At 45.1% G+C, this 10,774-nt stretch overlaps 1 protein-coding gene across 1 annotated transcript; it reads right to left on the bottom strand.

Annotated features, from left to right (window-relative positions):
• Positions 1 to 3,024: 3,024 nt before the first annotated feature.
• Positions 3,025 to 6,717, bottom strand: LOC129341891 (interleukin-36 receptor antagonist protein-like). The gene is made up of 4 exons (XM_054997249.1): positions 6,561 to 6,717; positions 5,073 to 5,201; positions 4,380 to 4,504; positions 3,025 to 3,234 (listed from the first exon to the last, which is right to left on the bottom strand). Exons 1-4 carry the CDS (start codon positions 6,715 to 6,717, stop codon positions 3,025 to 3,027), a joined length of 621 nt encoding a protein of 206 aa, XP_054853224.1.
• Between the last annotated feature and the right edge of the window lie 4,057 nt (positions 6,718 to 10,774).

Below are 10,774 nucleotides of genomic sequence, written 5' to 3'. Positions count from 1 at the left end.
TGCTATTGTTGTTGTTACACTTTCTCATAGGAAACTGGATGATCCCATACAGTGGGCAGTGAAGTGGGGAAACAGACAAGATCAAAGTCTCTATATCTTTTAAGGGACTTTTAAGGGACTTTTCAGGTATGCAAAAATATATTAATTTACAAATCAAAGCCCCATAATGATCATGGAAACCTGTGCAGTTTATGGACTCTAAACCCAATCAATAGGACTTCTGATGAGCAGTTCTACCAATTTTGTCCCTACCCATTTCCCTATGTATATGAAGACTGTTGATATTAGGGGGAAACAGTTATTGGAAGAAAGCCCTTGGAAGAAAGGCTGCAGTCTTAAGAACACATTCCTAGGATTAAACCCCATGGACTCCATTTGGTCTTATTTCTGAGTATACCTGATTAGGATTATTCCCTGAGGTTCCCTGGTGTCTGCCAAACTTAGGGGGGGGGGGCACGCCTCTGGTTGTATGTTTCCAAGAGACAAGGATTGTTGGAGAAGCACAACCTGGCCTTCAGTAAGAATAGCTAATATGAGGTGTGAGATGCTTTAATATGGTACATTTTTTTCATAACACATTAAAGAATCCTTGTGCAACAAATCCGTAATGTGAACACACCAATGAGGACTAGGTGTGCTCAATTTGTGTGGATAGAACCACCATAAGTGGCAAGTGTTCTGCAGTAGTCAGAAAACAGGGAAATGATTTGTTTCCTTCAAAAAAAATTCTACAGGAGCAGCGGCCACTAGAGATGTATTCCTGGAGTATTCAGATTGCTTCAACTGGGTACAGCATTAAAATGCATTAAGGATACACTAAGAATTTCACAGGAAAGAATGGGGGGGGGCAAAATTAACTTTAATGTTGCTGGCCATGCTTCTACATGTATTGCACCACAACATCTCGTTTGCTGTTTTCTCATCAGCCTAAACATATGTGAAGTTGCCTTACACCATGTCAGACAATTAGCTCATCAAGTTCATTACTGCCTGCTACGAGGGTGTTTCCCAAAACCTGCTAACTAGAGATGCCAGAGACTGAAGCTGGGACCTCCTGCAAGTGAAGTATTTACTATGCCACCAAGCCATGGTCCCGCCTTAAATTGCACTTTCTCTTCTGTGTTTCCTCTAGGCTGGGAAGAAAGGAGGAAGTCAGCTCATTTGTGATTGCATTATGACTAAACCCCATCATTGTGAAATCATTAAGTGGAGAAATTGCAGAAAGTCTTACTGACATAAATTCACCAGGAAGTGCCCTGACCATTTTCAGAATGCTGGGCATTGATGACCAAATCTTGGAAAGGAACAAGAAAACAGCATGGTTTTTAGCAGTGGAAAGCACAAATGGTAGCAAGGTAGGCTGGTTCACAGAAAGTGCATCTCCATATACACAGACTGTGGAGGAAAAGGAGGAGGCATGCCGGGATGCAGCAGAGCTGTGAATACTGGGGTTGGATTGGTTGCTGCTTTGCATTGTGTCCACACACTTTGTTCCCCACAAGAGCATAAGCAGAACTCGTCCCTTTCCAGAAAACATCAATAAAGTCAGTAAACTGAATACTGCAGCTTCTAGCTGATAGTCAAGGTGACCAGTTTATTCCATGAGAAACGTGGATTTGTTTCAAATTTCCTGCACACATCTTCCCACAAATTTGCACGCCTGTCCCAGCAATCTTTGTATCTGGGAAATGGTATTCTCCACAGAAGGGGCTCTGTGTTGCTCTTGCAGCTTCTGCACAGCATGTGATTATGGCAAATGCCTCAAGCACCTGGAGAACATTTCTTGTAACTTAGTTAATGCAGCTGCCCTCCTCCCCGAAGCAGTAAATGAGTAAAAGTTGTGCAACCCCCTCCTTGCCCCCATCCACTTTCTCTAGAAAGACCCGAAGTCCAATCTTGGCTTCAGCCAAGCCATTATAAACAGAAGTAAGCCAAGCAAATGAGATGCAGCTCAAACTTCGTTTTGCTCCCCTCATGGATTATTCTGCATGACTCCTGTGCCTGTGACCCCTCTGTTCATTTCTGTTGGTTGTGGGAGCAGGTATGAAACTGTTGTTCAAGCAGAGTATTTGGAAAGGTTTTGAGAGCAGCCAAGGGAAGCTCAAAGCATTGCTTCTAAAAAACAGACTTGTTTTTTAGGTATACAACAAGACTTGGCTTGGCTATTCTTCTTTAAAGGAGGAGGTGGAATCAGATGCTAGAAGAATTTGAATGTGTTTGGCCTGGTGACTAGGGAGGTAATGTTTGAACCCTCCCCACTCCCCGAAACCTTCATATTACAGCCGCATGCATAAAAGGCATTCGTGGTGCAAAGTTCTGATCAGTTAGACTTTTTTCAGCTGATTCTGATGTCCATGCTTACTTGGGGAAAGAAGCTCTTGACCTTGATAAATATAATGAAAGATTCTGACCCAGGTCAACTTTGGCACAATTCCAGAGAGCTTCCCTTACACACCATTATTGAATTTCAACACAAAAAATAAAGGAGCCATTCATTCAAAAATGCACAAAACTGAAAAGCATTTCTAATCAACCCGCTGTTGTGATTCTCTTCCTTTATTGCCATAAGAGACACAAGTGAGCAACTGCAAATGGTTGTGGGTTGTCTGTCTTTAATCACAGGCATTATACAGGGTGTTCCCAACTAGGTCAAACTGGGCCAAAGTGGTGCTTGCACAGGAGCAGGAAAGAAGGGGAAGCAAGAGGAATTTGGAACAGGTTCATAGCACCAGAAAGAAAGACCAGTTCCTTCCCTCCTCTCTCCACAGACTGCTCAGTCTTTTGATATTTTGTCAGCAGGGTTTGGTGTGGGAGGAAAAAATACTTCCACCTCTACAATACAAGATTTTCTGTCCTGAACATGATGGGGATGTGTGTGCTGCTGAGTGCCACCCAAATACAAGCCCACCTCTTTCCTGCGAGGCTAGAAATAGTCAGAAAATATCCTAGATACATTCATTTGCGCCATGAGGCTGCCCTCGATCAGAGAGACAACGGTGGACATCCAGAGCCACCATAGGCTGGTTAAACTTTCCTGAAGTAGAAATCTGTGATTTTCATCTCTCCAAGACGGTTAGTTAACTGCAGAGGCCTGTTGCTGCGGTGAGATGTGCTCAGGTACCAGCCTGGGAAAGCGACCGACTCGAAGCGCTGCGTGTTGTCCTTGAAGGAACAGGTGAAGGTGAAGCGCTCGGCTTCATTGCTGTTAGAGTACAAATCCATGATGCTGCGGTCCTGAGAGGAGGCAAAAGAAAACAGATCCATCTCTTCATGTGAGCTTCCAATAAAAGTGGGAATGACTGTGAGTTCAGTCCCACAGGCTGATTCCACACAGGAGTTTTAGTCTGGTTTCATGTCTAAGCTGGAGGGAGGGGGAGAACATGATGTGTTCTGCTGCAATCTCTCCCACACCTGGCTCAGAACAATCTTTTGAGAAAGACTGTAGTTAGCACACCTTTGCAAGCTACACGGACAGGAAGATGCCCATATTTTGTTGTGTGGACAGGAAGATATGCATTTTTGCTGGCCCTGCCCACATCAGCACCATTTTCTTTGCCTCAGCTCCCCCACTTCAACAGAGAGGATTTTTGGCAGTTTTTTAAAAAAATTAATTGCCATATTGCTATAGCATTAAGCTATATGACAATTACTCTCAGTAGCCAGCATGTTATTACTGCTTAAAATTGGTAGTTCACATATCCCTACAGTTCAATGCTATAGCAATATGTCAATTAACCATTTTTTAAAAAACTCTCCAGTGGCATGGGCAGGGGTCTGGGGGCAGGAGAATGATGGCCATGGGTTGCTGGGGAAAGAAAAGTGCAGAGAAAAATGTGGATATTTTGTTGCCCATGTGAATCCCTCTACATTTGCAGTTGCAATAGAAAGAATGCAGAAATTTATTGCCATGAGGATGCAGCCATGAACCTCTTTTTTTGAGGATGTGTGAGAACTACATGAATGTCACAGTTGGCCATTTTGAGGATTCTGACACAGTCGCAAAACTGGGCCACCCCAGAAGACACCTGCTGCCCACTGTATTCTTTAAGAACATAATGAAAGACAGAGGGACAGTAGAAAAGACTGGTTAACAAAAGAGCATGAAGTCAATTGCTGTGGACTCCACAGTGAGGCTTCCCTCGACTTCACAGGGACATCTTTGTTACACAGAACCAAAGCTCAAACACTTTGGCATGGTGTGGGAATAAAGGCAGAAGCACACCAACACTTTCCCTTGAATCAAAGGGATCTGGGTTGGCTTTATTCGTTGATTTTGGCAAGCTCTACCAGTTTCATTAATACTTAGAGATCCCTCCCCCTCCCCCAAAAAAGAATCACTGCTAATGACAATCCCTTCCCCTAAGAAGAGGGCTACTCACTTCCAGCTTCAGCACTGGCTGGGATGCCATCCCACTAGAAATGCAGCGTGCTCCATCGTCAACACCCATGATAATTGGAAACTTGCTAGCATCCAGGTTTGGATTGGGCACCACACTAATTTTGGCTGAAGAGAGATGAGAGAGCACCGATGGCATAAAATTGTGTGCAGATCCACAAAAGTTAAAAATCACAATTGCATTTGTGGTTCTATGAAATGGTCCCTGCAGTTCCTTGCTTGTTTTGACAGAAGTACATGCGTCTTTTCCCTCATGCCTTTCCATTTCCAGTCTGAAGCTTTGGGGAAGAGTCCCTGAGCAGCCACCAAAAATCTCTTAAAGCTCCAAGCGGGTATCTTCCCTTCAATAACCATCTTAGCTAGGTTGTCGCAGGGACTGGATCCAGTGCCTTCCACCCACTATTAACCTCTGAACCCCAAGAAAACAATACAGCAGGGTCACTCACAATGGCAGCCCTGTGCTTTCTCTTCACCAAAGTGAGATTAAATGTGCAAGCAGAACCTTCATCTGCATGTCTTATAAAGTCCATGCCTACGATAAGCACCTGTCGAGATGCTATGACTTTTTCCCTGACTGTCTTTGAGAAAAGGTACCCCCCCTTTATGGAACAAAGGAAGTTTTCACTTTTCAGGGGAGGAGAAGGGAAGACATGCCACTGCAATGAGTGAAGCCCACCTGGGAATTCATTACTGGTTTGTAAAGAGGCCACAAGATGGTTGTGCATTTTGTGGACCACCTTTTGGTCAATATCACGCAGAGTGAAGAGGCCAGGCTTGCTAATAGCCATGCTGTCCAACAGCCTATCTGGAAAAGATAGGAAGGATGGTTAGATGTAGGCGGAGGGAACTTGTTTCCCTAACATGCAGTTTTCCTTGGTTCCTCCAAGTGTCTCATCTCTCTGCTCAGCTTTGTTGTTTTCTCAGAGTCATCAATTCATTCCCTACATGATCAGTGGCTCATATTCCTCCTGAGCCCTCTAAGTAATGGCAGGTGGGCTGGTACTGGAACAGGGGTCTGCAACCTAAAGCTTCAGAGCCAAATGCAGCTCAGTTATGGAACCAAATATGGTTCTTTATATAAAAAAATTAGTTATTTAGATTAAGGTATATTAGAAGGGGTTGGTGGAATCCTAGAATAATCAGTATGGGAAGGGAAAGGCAGGCAAAGGTTTTTATGGTGCAAACACTTTAAAGCAAGGCTCCTCAACCTTTTTGAACACGTAGGCACTTTTGAAATTCTTACACAGGGTAAAGGCTAATGGTTCAAACAGAAATAGGTTCTTTACAGCCTATCAGATCTCCAATGGCCAATTAAAGCCCTGCTAGGCAAAAAGCCCATCCAACTCTACCCAGTTTCTAAGAAAACTCAGCTGGCACCAAGAAAGGTGCCGGTGGCCACTAAGGAAGGTTTCAGCGGATGCCATGGTGCCCACAATCGCCACACTGGGAGCCCCTGCTTTAAAGCTAGAGGTGAACAGTTGCCTCTAACCCAAGTCCAAATAATGCACAGATTTATGCCCATGCACTAAAACAACTGTACAGGGTGCGCCTGTGTAAAGTTGTTACTTATTGCAACCACCAGTGTTTTGAGCTGTTCTTGGACCATAATAAATAATTCATTCATGCAACCACCGTTTTGGGGGTTGCAGAAACTTTACGGATTAATAATCAACATGTCAATTATTAGTCATGCAAAGCTGCATATTTTCAGTTAGGCAAATGGGTTTCTTTATCCCATCTCTTAGTTGATCACTTGCTTTGAATTTTGAAATAGTATGGCTCTTTCTTTATAAAAGGTTGCTGACCCCTGCCCTAGGAGCTCCAGGTGTCTTCAGTCGCATATGGCATAGGGCTCCCAGATTCCGTAAAGATGGACCCACCCCACTGCAATTGCTGGAGTTACAAAAACACAGGGAAAGGGGAGCCACATTACCAGAACCCAACTGGAGAAATGGGAAAAATTCTCAGGCCCTACCCCACACCACTGCATGCACATTCCCTCCCTTGATGTGAGAAGCAGGGAGAAATTAGAATGTGGCTGAATATACTGGCAGATCTTGTGAAAGGGGCAGAGGTAACCAAGACAGAACTTTGGGGGAAAGGAAGTACTTTCCCCTGAAGTTGAATTTTCTCTCCCAAAAATCAGTACCATGTAAATACTTACTTGGCTTAAAGAAGACAGAGAACAACTCCACCAGGTCAAGGTTGACATCCCGAGGAAAAGAGCTCATGTTCTTCTCCCCTCCTGGAGGCCGAAACGGTAGGATTTCCGCAAAACACATTGAACGATTCGTGCTCATTTGCTTGGTGATATTCTTCATCTATAGATCACAGAGAGTTCCCACGTAGACATAGTCCAAGTTGGGTGAGCCTTGGACCGCCTCAAGAGAGGCAGGTTCTCTACTTGGACCTCACTCAGCATTGACTTGTGGCTGAGAAACTGAGCAGAGACAAATCTCATACCACATTTAGTGTGGCTGATCAAAGATGGTCAAAGAAGTGCCAAGTGGTAGGTTTTATGCACCTTTACAGGCAACAGAGTGGGGCAGAGAGAGCTGATCCGAGCATTCAAATCCTGAGCTCTGTGTGACTTCTAGGCAAGCCACTCTCTTTCAGCCTCAGCTCCCCATCTGTTAAATGGGAATGATAATCCTGTCTTGCAGGGTTGTTGTGAAGGCACAAGCAAGGAAACTGTAATGCATTTTGCAGGTTAGAAGGTAAGAATCAGCAGGACTGTACCTTTTCCATGTAGGCTAATCCTGCCACAGAGATGACACCTTCAGGAGCACTGAAAGAGTGGGTTGCAAATAAGAAAGAGATTGTCAGAATGCATAGCAGTCAGTTCTGATGCTTGTTAAACTGCCAAAACAGGCTAAGCGAGGCCTTCACTCCAAATCCAAGTACTGCAATCAGACTACATTATGTAAAGAAAATGAATCAGCGTATATGTGAATTTCCTTCCCACCACCATCCCTGCTTCCAAAAGTCAGATTTTCAAACCTTGAGGAGTTTTCATTTCCACCACCCAATGGAAGAAAGAGGGGTAAAATGTGGGCTAGGAAGACCACCCTCAGAATAGACAGAATGAGACCTGCAAAAGCATAATCCTATGGACTATTTGTCTAGCACACCCCTACACCTTCTCCTCCCCGTTACCTGTGCTGTCCCCACAGGCTGCCTGTGTTACAGCTTTGTTTACTGGTATTCTCTGAGAACTTGGGAGCTAACTTTAAAAAAAAAAAGATTCTGAAACCCTGAACTGGTCCTTGAACCTGCCAGTAAATTTTCCAGCGAGCTGCTGCCTTGGGGAGGCTACTGACTAGAGATGGGCACGAACCGCATTACGAACTTCAAAAACCCATGAAATTGGCAATCGCACTATCGCGAACCGGCAGTTCGTGATTGTCCACGGCCAACGAACCAGTGTTCGGATGAAGTCTGGTTCAGTGCATTCAGCCACGGTTTGGGAAGCCAGACACTCAGGCGCCAGCAATCAATTCCCCTGGCAACAGAGCCGGGGGAATGCCTGAACTCTGTCTGTGCTCCTTCTGTTGCCCTGGAAACCCGAATGGAAGCCCAGCTTACCTTGATCAGCAGGTCTTCCTCCCAACCACAGAGCTGCAAAGCGGTTACAAGTTTGGAGAATACACCCAGGGGAGGGAGGGGGAAGGGGGTGTTCTGTAGCCACAGACATTCCAATCTCATCCCTGCAAACTCTGATAGGCAGCTCTGACGGCCAAACACAGACCTCCTGCATTGCTCAATGGGACCTGTGCTTATAAATAGCCATGGGATCCCAGGCTGGGTTTCACTTTCAGCGAGCAGTGGAGTGGGACAGAGCTCTTGCTTGCCACTTGTTAGCCTTTGGGGAGAGAGATTGAGAGTATAATTCAGCTTGGATTTTTGTGGGAGTTTCCTAGGGGCCTTGGATTGGAGAGGGTATAACTCCAAGATCCCTTTTGCAATCTTGTCCAAACTTGGGTGATGGCTGTAGGAGAGCTTGCAAAACACTCCCCAGGAATATGGGCTCTCTAAGTGCCACGGGGGCTGTTCTGCGCCCAACGAACTGTAAACCACAAACCGGTTCGGCAAAGGAAAATGTTCGTTGCGGTTCGCGATCTCAGGATGGTTGTCGGCACCAAACCGCAAACCACTGGTTTATTAAATTTTTTTGGTTCGTGCCCATGTCTACTACTGACAGCTGAGAACAAGCCAAGTGTGGTGAAGTGGTAAGACTGTTGAACCAGGATTTGGGAGACTAAGGTTCAAATCCCCACTCTACTTTAGAAGCTTGACCTTGGGACAGTCAAACACTCTGAGCCTATCCTACCTCATAGGATTGTTGAGGATAAAATGGAGAAGTGGAGAATTGGGTAAGCCACCTTAGGCCCCCATTGTGGAGAAAGATGTTGTATAAATGAAGTAAATAAATAAATAAAATAAGCACCCTAGCAGGGGTGGCAGCATCCCTAGGGCTACTTGGATTCAACCTGGCTGGCCACAGCTTAGAAGAAGCTGATGAGTGAGCCTACACCCATCCTCTTCGTTGCCATTGGCCCCAAGCCAAGTGGCCCATTTAGGGGGCATTTCAGTTAGCTGGCATCTGAGCTGCTTTAAATGTCGCTGTCTCAGACGCTAGGCTTCACAATGGTGAAAGCAAAATACCACAGACATGTGGAAGGTCAAGAGTCCAGCAACACCTCTGCAGTACCCTCCCCCCCCCCCAGCCTGCTATGCATCTTTGGGTGGAAATGTTACAAAGTAGCTAGGGATGCTCAAGTGAACCTCATTTCTCATGTTTCCCCTCCAACTTCCTAGGCACTCGCTGGCACAGTCACACTTCAGTTTGCTCCAGGTGAGTACATTCACACACTCAATATCAGTTCCTCCTCAACTTCTAAAAGTATCCTAGGCTGGGTACAACTGCCAAATTCCCAGCTTCCTCCACCTCCCACATTCATTCATTGAAATGCAGATCTTGACACTTTCTCACACTTTAAAGAAATGCAAATTGGCAAGTCAGAGGACCCTAAAGTACTTGCTCTCTGATGTCCATCCCTGACACAAAGGGAGCTCCTGTGAAAGTGGCATTCATGAGAGACAGCCTGCACGTGAACTGAGGCCTGCACATAAAATCCTGCACTTGAGCATCCCCAGGTAATTTGCAACGTGTATTTCTACTTTATGTCCCTCACTGTAACCAACAGTCCTTTGTGGATGTAGGAGAATGAAAAGGAGAATGGCTGGAATCCAGAGCACTTGATTTTTGCTCTCCCATGTAGTCTATTTCCTGAGGCAGAATTGTTTCCAAATCACTACACAAAGTTCAGGATCTAACACTTACAGCTATCTACACACACATTGCCCTTTTCATTTCATGCTTATAAATTAATTCTGCTTTGCACTGAATACCAATTCAAATGAGGTTTAAACTTGTAAATACCAACTAGGTAAGGCAGCCACTGTGTGGAATTAGAGGCAGCAGAAGAACATTTAAGAAAGAGTTGCTGAAAGGCCAAGGTGGGGGGTGGGGGTGGGGGGGATCAAGGCTAGCAGGAAAATCTTCATTCTGACCAAAGAAATGAAACGATCTTACGTTACCTGTGGGATGTAATCAAGCCTGTGGGCAGAAATTTTGTGGTGATGGCTAGATGACTAAGGATGCCCCGAGGAAGTCACCGTAAGTTAATGCAAGCCGCTGGCTATGTTGACATCAAAGCTGTATAGCCTACACTTTTGTAAAATTCAGTTGGAAAAGACAAGCGCCTGGATGCTTGCCTCTCATCCTTTGAGCAGGACACCAGAAGATGGCAAAATATATTTTTCTCCTTAAGAATATTTTTTCCCCTTCAATCTTTAAGTACAACTGATCCTGTACCTCTGGGGCATGGTGGAAAGAAAACAGTCATCATTAAGTGGCTCTTTTCTCAACTATACAAAGATCTCTGGAATGTGTTCTAGTAGCCTCCAGGCCCATCCAGAGCAAAGGCAACAGGCTTTCAGCCAAACATTGCAGCTTCTGCTGCTGCTAGCATCTGAAGACCTTGGGATTTTATTCTCTGCCTTTTTTGCTTTGGAAAAGACCGGAACAAAAATCCAGATATGAGTTTCTGGCCTTCACAAAATTCAGCAACGAGAAAAACCCACTCCCTTTGCCTGCCCACCCATATACCCCACCTCAGCAATGCACAGCTTCCTATTAACAGGGTTACCTGTAGACTGCGCCCAGGACATTGTGCATATTTGGAGCATATGAAAAGTGTACACCTGAGTGTGGATAAAAGACAAAAAGGCCTATTAGGTGGACAAAGATCAGGATGGGAGAATGTCCAGAAATCTTTCCCAACATGCATTCCACAATAGTGCTCACGTTTGTGA

Source organism: Eublepharis macularius, chromosome 14, assembly GCF_028583425.1.
Source record: "Eublepharis macularius isolate TG4126 chromosome 14, MPM_Emac_v1.0, whole genome shotgun sequence".
In the NCBI taxonomy this organism is placed as follows: domain Eukaryota; kingdom Metazoa; phylum Chordata; class Lepidosauria; order Squamata; family Eublepharidae; genus Eublepharis; species Eublepharis macularius.
Note: the sequence above shows the minus strand (reverse complement) of the source record. Positions and strands in the feature narration are given on the sequence as shown.